Source organism: Esox lucius, chromosome 2 (assembly GCF_011004845.1).
Source record: "Esox lucius isolate fEsoLuc1 chromosome 2, fEsoLuc1.pri, whole genome shotgun sequence".
NCBI lineage: Eukaryota > Metazoa > Chordata > Actinopteri > Esociformes > Esocidae > Esox > Esox lucius.
The window spans coordinates 36,490,830-36,510,695 of NC_047570.1; the positions used below are offsets into that span (position 1 = coordinate 36,490,830).

Sequence of the window (19,866 nt, forward strand, 5' to 3'; positions counted from 1 at the left end):
AGCCATGTGCTGTCTGAGCATAGCAAACCTGTTGAATTCTGTCAGATCCATAGACCTGTATGTCTTCTGCCAGACCAGGGTGAATTCATTTCGCCAAAATAAAACGTTTCAGTTAAAAAACGTTTAGTCAAACATACTGGACAAAGTCAGGTATATCTGTTTCATCTATTAAAAAACAACTAGGTTAGTGTAATAGAAATACTCTCTGATCAAATATTTTGCAACTAATGTTTTGTTTGTCAGCATGAATACCTCCTAGGTTGTGGTACTAGGCACAGCATGTAGAAGCCCAATTTACAAAGTATGACTAACAAGAGATTTGCCTTTAATGGTAATCATCTGGGAGCAATTAAGTTTATGACATATTACAGATTTGATCCCTTTGATATCTTGGGGATTTGATCTAGCAACCTTTGGGTGTAGGTCAGACGCTCCAGGCTACTGCCTTTGGGTGTAGGTCAGATGCTCCAGGCTACTGCCTTTGGGTGTAGGTCAGGTGCCCCAGGCTACTGCCTTTGGGTGTAGGTCAGGTGCCCCAGGCTACTGCCTTTGGGTGTAGGTCAGGTGCCCCAGGCTGGCCTGCCTCTGTCGTCAGAAACGAAAGTAGCTATAAGACAATTAATGCAGCTAATATTGTCTGATGTTAAACTGTAATGTGAAGCTGCACTCCGTATTTGCACTATCATTCGTTGCATTTAGCTTGAGATTCCTGCTATCGCGTGGGGGTGTTAAGCAAGGTAATCAGCGATTGGATCATCCTCTCATCAGCGTAACCAATTACTTATTTTATACATGTTGCTTAACGCGTGTTCTGGTTCTGGCCAAATCGCGCGATTTGGGGGACCATCGGTTTTTCAGACCAATCAGAACGGTTAGCTTATTCTCTTACGCGTTGGAGGTCCCTCAGATTCGTCTCCATGCAGAGAAAATACTGCCGGTGGGTGTGGCGGCGTTATGAAGCCGCACATGGGTAATTGCGGGCTAGGTTGCAGAGTAGCACACAAATAGTGAGCTCTTTCTACTGCGGTGAAGTTAGTTTAGGTTGGACATTCGACAGACATTCGGCTCTTCAAATCTCAATAGCTCTTTAACGAAGTATTCATGTAATCCAATATTACTGACCCCCTGATCAAGAATATGTACTTTTTATAATCATGTCATTTCTACTGTTGGAGCTATTTAAATAAAGGGTGTGCATTGTTCCTCGCACCTGATCAAGAATATGTACTTTTTATAGTTATTGTATACTTTTTGTAATTGCTATTGAAACTAGAAGTTTGAAGAAGATGGCTGCATTTGTACACACTTTGAACGCTCCCACAACCAGCACCAGCCGGAGATCGCTTCCTTTTCGGTTTGTGCTCTGATACACAGCGGTTAGTTCTCCGTGGCTCGTTAACTTTATGCTCGGTTAAATTATGGGTAAATACAACGGCTGTGCAACGTCGTATACACTTTTGTAATCACACTGTGACCAACATTAGATTACATAAATACTTCATTAAAGAGCTATTGAGATTTGAAGAGCCGAATGTCTGTCGAATGTCCAATCTAAAACCAGCTTCACCGCAGTGCTCTGTCTGTGTCTTTAGTACCACCGACAATTGAACACGGACATTTTGGAAGTACTTTAAAAAATGTCAGAATGAAGACTATCTCCACCCAGCGAGTTGAATCATCTCAGGCCCGTGGCATCCTCAAATGGTATAACTGCTTATTACAGTTCGAAGAACAAAATCGAATCAGGAGCACAATGTGAGCCTGGGATACAATTAGGACCCTATAATCTCATAGGTTAGAACCGACCCAGACGCTTTCCTGCAGCTAAATACCGCCGCCTGCTGGCTCTTTGTTTTGCATCATAGCAGGCTACTGTATCCGCTGCAACGTCCGAACTAAGTGATGAGACACTCGAGAACCGAGTCAGTGGTACCCGCCGCCGCCCGGCAGCTACCCCAAGGATGCGGAGAAAGGAATCTACTTTTATTTTTCATCACGCGGTTCAAAGAAAAATCCACTGTTTGGAAATGAGGTCCACTTTGTTCGCGATTTAACATTTACAATCAACGAAAAACAACACGTTTTTGTTCGCCTGAAACCACGTCGTAGCGTTCTGTGAAACAAATGTTTGAGCATGAGAAGGCAGTGATGTCCTAAATGACTGAAACTGAAATAACGTCACGAACTTCCAATGTAATGTCTCTGTGTGATGGGAGAAATACTCGAGTAGGATGGGTAATAAGCAAACGATATTTACTGATGAACAGTTCGAGGCATATCAGGTAAGATATGTGAAAACAATTATTTCTAAATCTAGTTTAAACTATTTATTTCGATGTGTCACATTCATTAACAACATTTATTTTCAATATTATGATAGGCCTAATTGTTTTTCTTAACATTTCATCAATAACCCAAAAAAATGTGCATGATGAATTCCAGGTATAGCCCTAAAAAATAAACAACCTGTTATCTAATCTATGTGAATCTTAAGTAAACTATTTATTTTCAGGACGCTTGATAAATCCCAGGTATGTAGGGTCATACAATGAGAAATTACAAAAATGGACAGGTTGAATGTAACAGGACCTAAATGCAATCTTTTCCACAAATACATGTACTGTAAATTAAAGCAGATAGGGCATACGTGTTTGCGTTGGATGGACCAGAACGTTCAAAGACAAAGGAATGTGTGCGCACATGCGAATGGTGTGATCATTTCTCATCTAAAATGTGCGCAAGGCTTGATTTGTTCTAAACCAAATTGAGCGTAGGGGACTATCGAGGCTCAGATGGTTGGTTCCCAATGGAGGATACAGCACTCATACCTTCAGTCATTTAATTCAGAATGGATTTTAACGTTCCTTTTTTTTCTCTTCACAGGACTGCACTTTTTTCACGCGCAAAGAAATCCTACGGTAATGTATTTATGTTGACCGTTTGTTGTGTTGTTATCCCAGAGTTGCTGCTTCGGATCAGCTCATTGAGAGATGTGACACGCTGGTTCAAACGGCAATTCACTGTCACGGTTGTCTGGGAAGCGATTCGATGTATAGAGCTAAAATCATTTACATTTTTTTAAGTTAACACACTTTTTCAATGGAAATATGTCCTAGCCGGCTGTCTTTATAAGTGTGTCCCAATCCTATTCTACATTATTCATTGTGGTTGCCATTTTAACAGCTGTCTGTGATCTGAGGATATAAAATCACAAGTATCTTCAGGTATTCTTCTGAAGTGCCATCCCAATCTCTATACTGCACCACTGACCATGAGCAATCTCTGTAGCTTACTGGCCCCCATAACTGTACGTGCTCTCGTGTCGATATTCGCAAACAGATCTGGAACCAGGATATCCCTTCCGAAGAGGGGATATACAAAGATAGACAACTGTGTCCATTTTGATTCTTTCTGCCTAATACCTTTGTGCTAAGTGCTAACTCCCACAAACTGCTTTGCCCCCCCTCCCCCACGGCCTTGCCTGTGTAACTTGGAGCCTCTCCAAAGACAGCCCCCCCCCCCCCCAGCCCATTCTCCCTTATTCTCTCTTTTCGCTGGCCTAAGTATTCTAAAGCAATTACAGTCCTGAAGTATTGCCAGTGCACTTTCCGATTGACTTATGTTAGGACATCGCTCCCCGCTAACAATTAAAAACCTGTAGCAGTTCATTTTCTTGAAATGTAGGTCAGACTCGGGGCGTCTTCAGTAGTTCTTTCGAGTGGCAAAGGCGCGTTGGCAACATTAAAATGATTTACCCGGGTTCCTAACGTGCGTAGTGTAGTGCCTTCTGATCCCTTCAATGCGACCCCAGCGTGGTGCAATAGAGGACATTGCTGATAGTTGCAGACTCGTTTGCCATCGTATTTCAATAGTCTGCCCTTGCTAATCGGACTATTACATCTCGCATTGCTGTAGGCGTTGATTGTTACGTCGAATATTGCGTATTTAATGGCAACATAGCTTTGGATGCCCTCCACAGAGGCATTGCCATCTTAACGTCTCTGTAACAACCATCATTTGAAGTTCATAGGAAGATGTCAAACTGGGTATAATATGACAGCTAGGTGTTTATATTTGGGGAAAGTAAATATATAGATACATTTTTTAACAATTTGACCTAAAAAAATAAATAAGCGTGGTCAAACCAGGTCTAATTCACTTCATTTACTGTAGTTCAATAACCAATACATGTATAATTGTTGTCATATCAATTCTGACACAAACTTTTTGCAGGCAATGCAAAATTCCATCGAAATCCCCATGGTAACCTACTGTAAGAACATTATCATGTCTATCTTAAAAATATGTTCAGTCACACTTTTAACTAAATATTATTTGTAAAATAAAATATGTAGTCAATACTATATTACATCAGACTGAATAAAAAAGCAAGTTAGCAAGTTAATACAAACATGGTACAGAGGCTAATCAGTTTATTGTACAGATACTGGACATGGCATTACAGAGGTGCTGAATGGACCGATACATCCCATAACAGAGTTGCACTAATAAAACCTGCCTCCATCAAACCCCCCTCAGTCCTCTAATTCTAACTGTCCAACATCACTCGTATTTGCTCTGCCCGCCGGTTCACAGCGCTTCAATGTACTGAACATCAGTGTTTTGCAGTCACCATATAAGTGCTGGATTACCCAACGGTCAGTTCACTTTCCTCTGTGTGTCTCGTAACAGCTTTCGAACAGACCACTTTGATTCCACTTTGATTCTGGGTCCAATTTCCGAGTCGAATGACATTGAACACTTCCTGCTACAGCTGTAATCCAACTAACTGTATAGTAGAGTATCCCAGCAACAGTAACCTAGTGACAGTCCTATGGCATCCCATGCATGCTGAATAGTCCCTCTTATATAAAGCCCTGGATATACTTGGTCTGATCACTTGGTTTAATTTCCGTGTTGGATTACTAATTGCATCGCAGTCGGCCCACATCCTGGGTACATTAAAGGGAGGCAGACCTGAGTATAACCAACCAATCCCTTTCAGCCATGGCCCTCGCAGGAGTTCTCTGGTTTGAAAGAAATCACTCAGACTCCAACTAAACCCCATATCCGTCTCCTTTCTCTGGATCCCATATCTGTGTCTGATGCTTCTTCCTTGTCTCGGGCCTGGACCCATTTCTGCTATTCCAGGACAGAATGTACAGTACACACTAACTTCGACATGATGACAAACATGATCCAGGTTGGTGCCTGTACGAAGCATTTCCAAAGTCCTTGCTACAGTAGAGCAGAGATTTGACCCAAGCCCTCCAAATTTGAATGAGGCGGTGGGGGTTAACTGCCTTTCTCAGGGACTGAACAATGGATTCTTTCACCTTGCTCATCTGACCTAGCATCCATTTGGTTACTGCCAAGGCACTCTAAGCTATATTTTTGTTGTTGCATTTTCATGCTTTATTTGAGGACAGTTTCTACTGAAAGAGCTCTGCCTCTCTCTCTGCCTCTCTCTCGCTCTCTGCCTCTCTCTCTGCCTCTCTCTCTCTCTCTCTCTCTCTCTCTCTCTCTGCCTCTCTTTCTCTCTCTCTCTCTCTCTCTCTCTCTCTCTGTCCCTCTCTCTGTCTCTCTCTCTGTCTCTCTCTCTTTGTCTCTCTCTCTGTCTCTCTCTGTCCCTATCACTATTCTCTCTTTCTCTCACTCCTCTCTCTGTCTCTCTCTCTCACTCTTCTCTCTGTTTCTCTCTCACTCCTGGAGTAGCAGTCAGCTGTGAAGGGTTTAGTCATCACTAGCCTTGATTCGTTTGACTGTGGGACTCATGGAGCAGGTAGAGGCCTCCTGCATCAGCAGTGAACAATTTTTGCCTGAGAGGTTTCTGATATTTGAGCGAAGCCGTCACCCCAGCGACAACTCTCAACCAATGGCTAAAAAACAATAAATCTAATGACTGGATGTCTGTCTGTTTCCCAGAGAATACCCTAGATAGTGCTGTATACACAATGGGCCTATGGTCTAAAGTAGTACACTGCATAGAGAATAGTATGCCATTTGGGATGCAGGAAAAATATGTTTGAGGGGCCTGATCTCTATATTCTGAATGATCTATGTACTTCAGGTTATATTTTGTCGGCTATGAAGATTTACACCTTATGGATTAGTATCACAAAACACGCCTGCCAAACCTCCCAGGACCTCCTGGAAGCATTCCAACACTTATTTATCCATTCAGATTGCAACCCAAATGGCACCCTATTACCTGTTAATGGCACCATACACTCTACATAGCTCAACAAGAAGTAGTGCACTATTTAGGGAATAGGATGCCACTTGGGACTCATTCTATGTTTGTCTTTGGTCGCTTACTTACTTTGCGTGACAGCAGGTCCTGCTCAACACATTTTCCGGGTGCTGGAAGTGTCTTTCTGTTTCCGCTTTAGTGTTCATATGGACTCGGTGTGATCTGTCAGTGTGTGCTTGTTGCGTGGGAGGGTGGCTGTGGATTAGGTCTAGAAATGTGTTTTATGTGTGTGGAGGTGGAAAGATTTACGAGTGACAATAAGCTTGTCCAGAAGGGTCATTGGGAATAACCGCACCTCTTACAGGTCATTGGGAATAACAGCACCTCCCCCCCCCACGTATATCACTGTAAACATATCTATGTAATTTCAATAATATTGATAAGATGCAATGAAAGCACTTGTACTGATTACAGACACTTAATAGCGCGATTCTATGATAAAAACATTTGAGACCCCCCCGCCCTTTGCCTCACAATGGTTTGACCCACTGCCCCCCCCAGCCCTCAGCAGTGGCACGTCCTGCAGGTACAATGTATGTGTGGAAATCTGACAGTCTGAGTTTGTCGTTGGTGGCTGACTTTCATTAAGTAGTTCAAACAAAAGATATGTTTGACATTTCTTTACTTCGACCACTCAATACAATAAAACACATTTTTGATTGTGTCACCAGCCTTCATTTTCGCTGTATTGAATTACAGGTCACACTTTATGTTAGCAAGCGGTTAGCTGACATTTGCCAGTAAGCTACAGACATCAACCAGGATTGGCAGCTGTTTGAATTTGAGTCAATGAGACAAGCTTGCAGTGCAATTTATGCAGTGTTCCTTAGCTGGCAAGGTGACAGTGTTCGTGTCTACCGTCTGAAAGGTACTCAATGCACATAGCTAACGTGAGGTTAATCCAGTCAGTTTGTTTTATGTTGGGAGGGTTCACACACAATAGCTGAATTTGCAGAGCTACAGTAGCAAGCAAACCGATGGTGCAAATTAAAACAGTAATGTTTTACAGCACTATTTTTGGTATCTCCTTCAAGAATTGCTCTTGAGAAAATGTATCTGAAATCTCATTCCATTTGAAAGTTACACATCTCAGTCAAATCACTGGCTTAGGAGACAAAAGGCAACAGATGTTAGGTGAACTGACAGAGCAGTGCATCTACCTCTGTAATGGGCCCACTGTAAGAGAAAGTCCCAAGAGGCTGTTCATACATAAAACTGTCTGGTGGGGTTCTCTTCTGCATGGTCCAACCAATCCAGTAAATCTGGAGGGAGAGTTTAGATGGAGCCTCTCTTTCTACTGGTCAGATGCCACAGACTTTCCATTTCGCTTGTCAGTCGGAACACCCAGTTGTTGGGTAATCTGTGGGGTGTGATAATGAACCTTTCAACTGCTGTCTTAATCTTTGTTTCCTGTGTGGTGAGGTGAGAAATAAAGGAGCGAGCCATTACCTTTTCTCTGACCTGACAGGGGTAATGTAAAGACCGTTCTACATGGCTCCTGTACTGACAGAACAATGGAGACAGTTCTTTTGGATTGCTGGGCTGACGGAACACTGGAGACAGTTCTGTTGGATTGCTGGGCTGACGGAACACTGGAGACAGTTCTGTTGGATTGCTGGGCTGACGGAACACTGGAGACAGTTCTGTTGGATTGCTGGGCTGACGGAACACTGGAGACTGTTCTGTTGGATTGCTGGGCTGACGGAACACTGGAGACAGTTCTGTTGGATTGCTGGGCTGACGGAACACTGGAGACAGTTCTGTTGGATTGCTGGGCTTACAGAACAATGGAGACTTGTGTTGGATTGCTGGGCTGACAGAACACTGGAGACTGTTCTGTTGGATTGCTGGGCTGACGGAACACTGGAGACAGTTCTGTTGGATTGCTGGGCTTACAGAACAATGGAGACTTGTGTTGGATTGCTGGGCTGACAGAACAATGGAGACAGTTCTGTTGGATTGCTGGGCTGACGGAACACTGGAGACAGTTCTGTTGGATTGCTGGGCTGACGGAACACTGGAGACAGTAGTACAGGACCATTCTGCCCGTCACTGCCATGATTCTATTGTATAGTTCTGACAAGTATTACTGTATCTTTGCAGTACCATACCTTCCCTGTTAGAGTCCTATCACCATAGGACTGGCTGCTCCTTCATAGCCACATGCTGCACTGAGGACAGAAGATAAATGCTCCTAATGGGCCATTGATGACTGTGGCATCCATGCAGGCAGAGGCTTTTGTGAAGTGGCCATTTGAACCTAATATAGTAAACATTTCATCAAACTCCCCTAACTCCATTACTGCAATGGCTGTTATATTCACAGGATGATGACTTAGAGTTAGTGCGTACATTTTGAGAAAGCTAGGTGAAACAATCACACATCATATTAATGAGTGCATTCTAATCAGTGAATTAGTTGTCAGCTAAAGTCAGTGCTGGAAAGAAGACCATATAAATAATAAACCGAATAAGCCAAGTTAACAAAAGACAACAGAGGTGCTGGCAGGGGAACTAAGGTTCTTTGCACTCTGGAAGGCGGAATGATGGACATGTCCTGGAACGGATTGTCCTTCCCAAGAAAGAAGAGCCGCTCAGTCTTGTCAAGGTTAAGCTTGAGGTGGTGGACCGACATCTAAGCAGAGATGTGTGTTGTCACCTGGGTGTCTGGTCCGTCATTGTGTCTGTGTGTTGTTATTTATTATGTTAACCTAACTTTAATTAAATAATATTAAGGTTTCTATTTCCTTTTTCTGTCTGGGTTGTAGGTTACATGGGAGATTCCATGAGCTGGCCCCACATCTAGTTCCCATGGACTACACCAACGAGCCTGACATCAGGCTTCCATTGACACTCATTGTCACTATGCCGGAGCTAAAGGTATGTCCAAGGTCACATGTCAAAAGTTGACAAATCCAGGAAACCAGCCTGTCATTCATCATGATGTAATTTTGCTGAAAATTAGATGACTGCACAGGAAGTTTATTCATGTTCGCGCAAGTACACTTGGACTGGAATGTACAGTAGGTGTAGAAAGTCAACATTTGACAGACTCTTTCAAAATGTTCACATTTTGTTTCCTTACAGCCTGAAATGAAAACACAAAATCTTGGTTCAAATACCCTAAAAGGTGGTTAGTGACTTTCATGCAACGGTGATGGATGGTTTCAATTTTAGTATCTTCTTTTATTCTTGTACTCGTCACGCAATGCTGTTATAGAGCTTAGTTGCTTGGTAACAGTGAGGTGATATGGAGCAGTAGATAGTTGCTTGGTAACAGTGAGGATTCATGTGATCATTACTGTTGTAATGTGATAGCGCTGTTTCCTCTGCTGACTCAGGGTCGCTTGTGATTAGTCAGCTTCGGTCTCCCTCCATCCCTCGCTCCCTCTCTCCTTCCAGCCAAGCCCATAGTGCACAGCCCCTCACTGGAGCCCACGCACAGCACGAGTCATTTAAACAGATGAGAGAGCGACCATGGCCTCAGTGTGGATCATATTGTCGAGTCTAGCAATTTCCAGACAGGCGGTGACATAACGTTTTTCACAGGCTCAACAAATCACATTGCTTTTTTCTTTTCCCCTTTAAAGGCTCAGTGCAGTCCATTCTTTTCCGTGTTTTGTATTGTATTGCACAGCAGCTGAAACAGAAAGTGTTAATGAAAAATAACAAGATTTTAATCAATATAATTTCCAGAGTTTTCCTGTCTGAAAATACAATATTGACCTTATAATCAGCAGTGGCCACAGTATCGGCCTGCAGATGACATCACCACACAGTTAATTGGTTTACAGACCGATAACACAACAGCTCGTTTTAATGGAAATGTGTTACGGTAAGCAACCTAAATGTTACCCATAATGCACTGAGGCTATGTCTGTCCAAAATTAGTGGCAGACGTCGATTCATGATGTACAACCTCACAGTGCTTCCAGTAGACACCTTGCCTGCGTTATTACTCCGTTGCTAGAAGTGTTCGGTCTCTTTTACAACCGGTTCAGTAGTTCACAATGTTTCTAAAACAGCTTTCATCCAAGTCCAGCAGTTTATATACCGCCCTCTACATGCAACACATGTACATTATGTTCCAGTCCATTTACATGACGCTTTGCAACAACGTCTAACCGTGCTTATCACATCAGGAGTGTTCCCCCTGGGGAAGAGACGGGGAAGAGTATCTGTAAACTTCCCAAATGGCGCCCCATTCCCCACTTAGTGCACTACTTTTGACCAGAGGTTTACCAGGGCAGTGTTCATGGCGTGGGGCGTCGATGGGTGCGGTACCGGGTTTTGGAGGAGTCGACTCGACAGCAACCCGGGTCCCCCGTTCGGCAATGACTGATGGTCCTCTGACAACCCGCAGAGACAAAATGCCAAAGGCAAACGGGTCATAAATCGGTGCTTAACCTGCACAGATGTCTGCGGTAATTAGCTTAGCTTAGCCTAGCCTCCAGGAGGCTGCTGATTTACAGCATGGAGTCAGGAGCCACGGGCTGTGGTGTTCCCTGCTGTAGCCAATGGATGGAGCCTGACTGTGGCATGTGTGAGCAGCTTTACGTCTTGGATGGGCTGTTAAATGATTGTGTGTGCTGATCTGCAGATCTGCAGTTCTGTTGGTTGTTTGTTCCGTTAAACAGGTGAGTGACATTTAATGGCCAGGTAGATATTAGATAAAAAGCCCCTTGTTTAGTGGACCAAAGAACTCTGCATTAAATTACAAGACAGTCCTGATTGGATCTCGGATCTCGTTAGATCTTGGTCTGGCAGGTTATATGCTCTGTGGGCTACAGTTGGTGTTCATAAGATCCCTAGTTTAAAAGCATGTCGGGGAAACGAGTGGAGCAGAAGCAAACCACACGGTTGCACCAATACCGCCTCTCAGACTGTTCCTGTCTTCATGCCTCTTACAGGAGAACCCGTTCAGGAACCGCATCGTGGAAGTCTTCTCTGAGGACGGACAAGGCAACCTCAGCTTCAATGACTTTGTGGATATGTTCTCCGCACTCTGCGAAACAGCTCCAAGAGAACTGAAGGCCATATACGCTTTTAAAATCTATGGTAAGTACTCATTACAACCATTTCTTGTGCCTTCCATTCGATCATTAACTGCAGACATCCTTGAGGGGTCTCTCCTTTCAGTTCACTTAGTCTTTAGCTCTCTCTCTTGCTTTAGGACTGTATGTCTTCAGGTCGGTCTGTCTCTTTAGGTCGGTCTGTCTCTTTAGGTCGGTCTGTCTCTTTAGGTCGGTCTGTCTCTTTAGGTCGGTCTGTCTTTATGTCCATCTGTCTCTTTAGTCTCGTCTGTCTGTTTAGGTCCGTCTGTCTTCAGGTCGGTCTGTCTCTTTAGTCTCGTCTGTCTGTTTAGGTCCGTCTGTCTTCAGGTCGGTCTGTCTCTTTAGGTCTGTCTTTTATTAATCAGCTCTTATGATTTAGTTCCTTTGCTCGTTATTATGTTATTTGTTGAAAAAGAGACAGGATTTCCAGAGCAAGATGATGTTTATTCACAAATATTGGGGGAAAAACTTCAGCATATTACATGGCACTTCAAAACTTGAGAGGTCTGTGGCTTTGTTTTTTTGGTGGCCTTTTTTTTCCCCCAGAACAAGGTGGCATCAACAGTTGGCTCATGTTAATCGGCTTTTACAATTACTATACACTTAAAAAAAAAAAATATGTTGTAAAACTGCACATTAACAAAATGAACTACCACAAAGCAAGCTGGGATATCAATGATAAAACAGAAATACTCCGTATTTTTACAGGGTTTATTTGTAAACTGTGAATCAAAGTCTGTGGAAAAACAGATAATTATTGTGTTTCCTGATAACAGACTTTTCCAGTTATTTTACAGCACAAATATTAAATGAAGGTTTTAATGTGTAATTTAAAACTGAATGTTACTGTCATTCTGAAATACAGAGAATTACATGTAAAATGTACAGTAAATTACAGTAAAATGACATGTATTTTTTACAGTATATGACACACAGTGCCTTTCAAATGTTTACATTTTGACGTGTTGATACCTCAGACTCTGGCTTTCTTGCATTTACATTAGGACTTTTCCCCCACTTATCAACACACCAAAGTCTTATGCTTTTTTTTTTATTGTGGTGGGGCAGAGCAAATGACATGGAGACAGAACAAGAGTTCGATGCCTGAATGTGTTTTATTAAGGAAAAACAACGGTGCATAAACAAAACCTCTTCTTCCTCTGTCTGTCTGTGTTGAGAGTTTGGCTCGCGCCTGGTGCTCCTTTAGCCTTTCCTCTGTGGCTTCACCTGTCGTCACATTCTGAAACAGAGCATAACCAGTTATTTGACGACTCTCGCTTCATAGCTGCCTTGATTGGGGCAAACGAGAGGCATGTGCGGAGGGGCAGTATTGGCCCTCCCAGCAGCCTCTAGAACTTTCCAGCATTTTTCAGCGCCTTCCCAAGGCAGGCTCTCTGTGGTGCGGAACACTAATTGGGACACTGATATGTTGGATGACGTCCGGAGCATCTCATCCCATACAGGCTCAGTGGGTGACATGTCCAGTGAGTATGCAGGCAATGGAAGAACTGGGACATTTTCATCTTCCTGGAGTTGTGTACAGATCCCTGCGACATGGGGGCTGTGCATTATCTGGCTGAGACATGAGGTGACGGTGGCGAAAGAAGCCAGTAGGTTGTGGTTGTGAGGCCGGTTGGACATTCTGACTAACTGTCTAAAATGGCTATGGAGGCGTTTTGCCTCTCCAGACGGAACTATGTTGGATCTTCCTGCATTCGTCATATTACACGCTAATTCAAGACTTGAAATGTCTGGGCTTTGTGTTTGTTGGCCTTTTATTTTCCCCAGAACAAGGTGCACCTGTGTAACGATCATGTGGTCCAATCACACACCTGTCATTTGGATGGATTATCTTGGGAAAGAAGACATGTTCATTAACAGGGATGTGGACACATTGGTCCACACATTTTGAGCAAATAGTTTTTTGTGCGTATGCAGCACTTCTCGGGAAGTTTCAGTGAAGCTGACGAAACATCGGACCAAGACTTTACATGTTGTGGTTATATTTTTATTCAGTGTAATTCCATTTTACAATAATGAAATCCCTTAAAGGTGTGCAGTGTCATGTGTAGATACGTGGAAAACCCTTATTTAGATGCATAAAATGACGTGACACGATAGATAAATAAATAAAAGGCTACGCGGGGTGTGGATTTTCTGGAAGATTTACAGACCGCAGGATCTGAGGTTTATGACTGGACGGTTAATGGACAACTTCCTGGCCATAATACAGAAATGCTAAACATGTCACAGTCTGCTGAATATGAGCCCATTCTTATCTGGAGTGAACTGCTACATAGGTATAAATGTATAGCGTGTGATGAATGGAACCAACGGATGTATTTGTCAATGCAAGTTCCGTCGCTGTAACTATCTGATCAGTGGGTAGTGGGGGTAGACGTTTTCAGTACGAGTTAATAACATAACAAGAGACCAGAGGTTACGTCTGATTGTCAGATGGTACAGCATGGACTTGAGGGACCGACTGCTTTGATCCTCGGTCAGCTCAGACCGACGGGAAAGTGAAAGACAGTCAGTGTCCTTGTGTATCTAAACTAACTGTAATTCACTCTGTAAGTAACTGCAGATAAATCACTCGGCGGCCTGGTAGGGGAGTCGGCCCTTTCCCATCAGGCTGGCTGGGCAAAGATAACAAAGGCTTTATTGAGAATTTTTGTGTGTAAGCAGTTTGAGCAGAATTGTGTATGTGCTTGAAAACCTAAGTTGATCTTCCACACACCAGAGACCTTCGACTAACTGGTTCGATCCCGTTCTGTCCTGCGCCATCAATAAAGGTGTTGATTTGAAATTGTGTATCTCTCCTGTGTGTCAGATTTCAACGGGGACAATTTCCTGTGCAAGGAGGACTTGGAGAAGACATTGAATCGGCTGACTAAAGGAGAACTGACTCCAGAAGAGGTCCGTCTGGTCTGCAGCAAAGCCATCGAGGAGGCGGACCTTGATGGGGACAGCAAGCTGTCCTTCTCCGACTTTGAGAACATGATCTCCAAAGCTCCCGATTTTCTAAGGTACATTGTGAACAGGGAAAATAAGACTTTTTAGATCGAAGTGTGCCGCGTTCGTGGCTTCCTGGTGGTTTGGCCAACCAGGTGAGGAAGTGACGACTGAGCATGTTATGGTAATGCCACCACCTTGGTACAGAGGGCTAACGCGGTCTAGTTTGTCGAACCGCGGACGCGAGGTTTAAAATCAGAACAGAGGAGTTGATGTTTATTAGAGTCGTTTAGCAAAGCAAGCAAGTTTATTTATATTTTACAAATAAAAAGAGAATTATAAAAAATACAATAGAATAGAAACAAATATTAGAATAAGAACAATAAAATAAAAAACATAATAAAAAACATAACTTGTAGATTCTGTAATAGATTAAATGAGGAAGCTATTAAAGCTGCAATGCTAAACAGTGTGGTTACGTTTAAGCGCTCAGTCATAGGCGCGTGAAAAGATCCTAATGTATACATTTGGGGCACGTTTAAGACCTTCTGGTAGTTTATTCCAGTTGTGTGCAGCATCACTGCTAAACGCTGCTTCTCCTGGGTTCTACTAGCTGACCTGAGTCTAAGAGCCCTGCTCAGTTCATGCTCCTCAAGCATATCAGAAATGTATTCGTGGCATATTAATTCAGTGATTTATTCACCATTCAGAGATTTATTGACTAAAAGCACCACTTTAAAATCTATTCGGTAACTGACTGGAAGCCAGTGCAAAGATTTAAGAACCGGAGTGATGTGCTCCATTCTCTTGGTCCTGGTTAACATTCTAGCAGCAGCATTCTGAATGAGCTGCAGCTGTTTTACAGTTTTTTTTGGGGAGTCCAGTTAAGAGGCCATTACAGTAGTCAACCCTACTAGAGATAAAAGCATGGATGAGCTTCTCTTGGTCCTTTTGGGACACCAAGCCTTTGATTCTGGCTATATTTTTAGAATGATAGAATGCTGTTTTGGTGACCACACTTGGTCCCTGGTTTTTAGGGCCTGAGAATCCAGCTCTTAAGAAGGAAATGTGAGCAGAGCAGAATGTTCCAGTGGACCTGTGAATCCTGCTGCATAACGCTGTGTTCAGAATGAGATGAAATAAAACAGAGAAAGAGAGAACCAATAGTGCCCTATCCCAGCAGGTTTACTGCTGACCAATCCATCAACAGTATTGTAAACACTCTTCATTTGAGGCGACCAAACCAAGCGGACGAAACTGGCTAGTAAAAACCCCCTCCCTTTCCATTTCCCAAAGCTTGATTTAGCTGACCAAGGATATCGTACGTAAATCTGTCAATCAGGCAGTGCCGGCGTTAGATTGGCTAGGACTCTTTCTGGGATTTCTTCATGGAGCGTGTTGCTGTGGTAACGGGGTCGGGCCAGGGGCAGGGTATCATTAGCTGCAGCCAGCCGTCAGACACGAAAGATAAACAACAACATCGCTCTCTTAGCCTGTTATGGGTTTCTCGGGAGGGCCTGCTGTTGTGAACATTTTCACTTGAGTAATTCGGCAGATACTCTCGTTCAGATCCCTGACCTCCCTCCACACTGCCATCCCAGACCTCCCTCCACACTGCCAGACCTCCCTCCACGCTGCCAGACCTCCCTCCCACCACACACTCCCAGACCTCCCTCCACACTGCCAGACCTCCCTCCCACCACACACTCCCAGACCTCCCTCCACACTGCAGAACCTCCCTCCCACCACACACTCCCAGACCTCCTTCCACACTGCCAGACCTCCCTCCCACCACACACTCTCAAACCTCCCTCCCTCCGCACTGCCAGACCTCCCTCCCACCACACACTCCCAGACCTCCCTCCACACTGCCAGACCTCCCTCCCACCACACACTCCCAGACCTCCCTCCACACTGCCAGACCTCCCTCCACACTGCCAGACCTCCCTCCACACTGCCAGACCTCCCTCCACACTGCCAGACCTCCCTCCCACCACACACTCCCAGACCTCCCTCCACACTGCAGGACCTCCCTCCCACCACACACTCCCAGACCTCCTTCCACACTGCCAGACCTCCCTCCCACCACACACTCTCAAACCTCCCTCCCTCCGCACTGCCAGACCTCCCTCCCACCACACACTGCCAGACCTCCCTCCCTCCACACACTCCCAGACCTCCCTCCCTCCACACACTCCCAGACCTCCCTCCCTCCACACACTCCCAGACCTCCCTCCCTCCACACTCTCCCAGACCTCCCTCCACACTCCCATCCCGTCGTAGTAGACTTGGATTTTAACCGGGCCGTTGCACCGTTCATCAATTGTTTTTTTTCTTCCATCATTTAACAACCATTCAGAGCCTTCAGATTCACTGCTGAGGTCTGGAATACTCTGATTCGGCCTTTGCCGTATAAAAAAAAAAAACACCCAGTGGGCAGCACTTCGTTCCCATGTCCTTCCTGTCTCACCTCCAGAATAAATCATCGGTCCTTGAAGCTTTTGGCGGTTTTGGCCCCTGCCGGATGTAATTGTTATTGATTCATCTTCATCTCCTCACCGTTTGGGAACCCATCTGGATGACCCTGGGCGGTCCTCTCCAGTTTAGAAGTGCACTCTGTGGCAAGTCGTTGGCAGGGTAGAAGGTTGTATCTTCCCGTCAGCTGTTCCGCGGTCCAATACTCTGACTGCATGTGAAGGTCCAATGTGACATTGGTAATTGTTCACCGGCCAAGCCTTGTAAAATGGCAGGACAGTGGCTTTATGTCACTTTAAGTATCTCTGTTAATGGCAGAGCGCCGCTCCGCTGTAAGCTGACAAGAGTGCTACAGCCCCGGGTCGGCCTTAGAAACGACCCACTGTTGCCTGTGTAGTGAAATGCTTTAGACACGGGCCCAGGCACTATGTCGGGAGACAGGATATAGCTCCGCTCTGTAATCCGGTCGTCAGGAGACACCCGAGACGCCTTATTCGGCCCTGAACAAGGCACCCGTGAACCTCAGCCGAAGCGGGAGGTCGTTCTAGAGCAGGGGAACAGGTCACGGGCTGGAGAGGACGGAAACGAGAGGTGACGGAAGGCTTGGTTCAGCACGGATGGATAAAATGGCAACGTTGCTCTTTAAGCTTTCTCCTACGTCTCCTTCTGAGGCTGGGACCGAGTGATGGTGAGTAGGTTGTATCCTATCAGCAGATGCTACATACTTTTCGATTTCAAACAATGCCGTGCACAGGGACTGAACAAGCAATTTTTCGCCTTGCCAGCTCTGGGATTTAATCTGGCAACCTTCTATGCAGTGTTCAGATCCAATCTTCTGTTGATCATGTCACTGCCTTGCAGTGCAGCTGTATCATTGCAGACAGAAGTTCATACCCTGGTCGTGGCGTATCGACAGTTGAACAGGGCTATTTGCCAGACAGGGTTGCCTGGTCTCATGGGGTTTTAGTGACACCTCGTGGTGAGTCAAGCAACTGCAAGCTCAATCGTAGTTGATCACGATTAGTAGGTATGCCGAGCACTACTTCCTGTTTAAGTGAGCGGGAATGTCTTGGTGAGCTGTGCATCGAAGGACGCGTCTCAATCCTCAACTCCACCGAACCTGCGGGGCAGTTGCGATGAGGCAGGGCCATAACTAAATAGTAAATTGGGTAGCAATGGGATTGAATAAATAAATAATTATAACAATACTTTTTCTATTGCTCTTTTGTTGGAATGAGGCCCTTTTATTAACTAGTAGGATGAATGCTGTAAATTGCTCTGAATAAGAGCATCTGCTAAATGACCAAAATGCAAATGATGTCCCATGGCATCTGTTTGAAACGCAGCAGTATAATGAACTACCATGACTCAAAATGCCTTTGTGTTGTTTTACCTTCACAGCACATTCCACATACGGATATGAGACGCTTCAACCGACTCCAGTGATGAGGCTTGGACAGAGATGGAAGAGGAGGAAAAAGGATGTGGTCACTCCCTGGTTTGTCTGATGACGGCAATCCTGAAGGCTGCCAGAGTCTCTGTGGTGTTGTCCACAGCAGAATGACCCCTGACCTCAATCTCAATGCAGCACAGTGCCTGTCTACCAAGACTTTAGTAAGAAAGTCTTTATCTTTCCTGAGTTCGATCAATGCGGCATTTGTACAAAATGGAATCCAGTAAATGAACTGCTAAACGAGTTTGGCTACAACTGCAGGATTATGGACCAGGTGTGATTTTTTTTCTTCTCACGAAAGCACAGGAAGCACAGGCCATGTTCTATTGGGAGAAAGTAATCGACCACGAGACATTTCTAATTCTGAAGACAAGGTCATTTAATGCATGATTGTTTTCTCTTATAATCAGTTGTTCAAGATGAAAACACAAACAGGCTTGGCGTCTTCAAATGGGGCTATAAGATTAACTGCTCAACAACGAGGGGGCTAATTTTGATACCTGTAGTGCATAGGTACTACACAACCTATGTGGAATTTTCTAGAAGATGTAGGACTTTTGCTGATTTATGTACTTTTCGTCGAAACTGTCCTTTTTGTTGTGGTTCATCCAGAAACCCTGCTGACAACAACGCAGAACCATATTAAACTACACCCTTTCCTCTGTCTGAAATGTACGGTAGGAAAGGATTGCGATGGCTGGATACATGTGAAGTATGACAAGCACAGTTTTAGTACCAAGAACAGAACAGTTTAAGAGCTATGCAATCTCTCCGAGAGGCGTGCATGAGTGCGATGTGAATTGCTAATAGCTTTTAACAATCGATCATCCAGTCGGATGTATAGTGTGAAGTACCACTGAGGCACATTGACAATCACAACCTGGGATGTAGAGGTTTGGGTGGGTATACGCCAAGTAAAGTACCACTCCCTGTTTTTTCAACGCATTTTCCAGCAATGCTGCGTTAACGCTCGCTCCAAAAAAAAGGTGCGTGAACAGCATTTTCGTGTGCTTACCCCCCACTGCACCGATTACCTAACTGCTCAGCAGTTAGCGGAAGGGCTCTTTTCTCTCGTCTCGTCGTCTTCCTCCTTTATGTTACGCTTTAGTACATGTTCCTGATTCTTGATATAACGGCATACACTTATGAAATAAAGTTTTCAGCATTTAATATTATACAACTTTTTGGTTTGAGTTGAGTGGGTTATTTTTGCTACGGTTGCCAATGCTGCTTTGATGCTTTATGAATCTTTTGAAAGCTTTTGTTGTTCCTTCTAGCGTGTCTTTCCAACTTAGGCATCTGGAAGGCTGCATCAAGGAAGTCTACAGAGGTTTAAATAAACCAAAACCAAAGGCTAATTCTAAAAAATAAAAAAAAACTTTTTTAATTTGACCAAAAGGGATTTTCGGTCCAATTTGGACACATTTTCATGTTTCCATTTCTCAAATATACCATGACCATGTACACTACCCTTCAAAGTTTGGGGTCACTTAGAAATGTCCTTGTTTTTGAAATAAAAGCACATTTGTGGTCCATTAAAATAACACAAACTTGATATGAAAGACTGTTTAGACCTTGTTAATTGCCAATTTAGGCCTTTTTTTACTAGATTAGAAGAGGGCAGAAATGTACAAGTATTAAATATATGTATACAACAAGTGGAATGTATGGATGTG

General features: G+C 44.2%; 1 protein-coding gene across 1 annotated transcript; it reads left to right on the forward strand.

The window, feature by feature from the left end:
- The first annotated feature begins 1,264 nt into the window (after positions 1–1,264).
- LOC105021110 (calcium and integrin-binding family member 2) lies at positions 1,265–19,370 on the forward strand. The gene is made up of 6 exons (XM_010888584.4): positions 1,265–2,282; positions 2,884–2,918; positions 9,022–9,133; positions 11,164–11,311; positions 14,141–14,336; positions 18,139–19,370. Exons 1-6 carry the CDS (start codon positions 2,232–2,234, stop codon positions 18,158–18,160), a joined length of 564 nt encoding a protein of 187 aa, XP_010886886.1. The 5' UTR covers positions 1,265–2,231; the 3' UTR covers positions 18,161–19,370.
- Positions 19,371–19,866: the final 496 nt, after the last annotated feature.

Excerpts from the sequence above, each read along its gene's own strand:
- LOC105021110 (XM_010888584.4), top strand. The coding sequence starts at position 2,232 with ATGGGTAATAAGCAAACGATATTTACTGATGAACAGTTCGAGGCATAT. Across the intron at positions 2,283-2,883 it reads AACAGTTCGAGGCATATCAG|GACTGCACTTTTTTCACGCG; the intron begins GTAAGATATGTG and ends TTCTCTTCACAG. Across the intron at positions 9,134-11,163 it reads TCACTATGCCGGAGCTAAAG|GAGAACCCGTTCAGGAACCG; the intron begins GTATGTCCAAGG and ends TGCCTCTTACAG.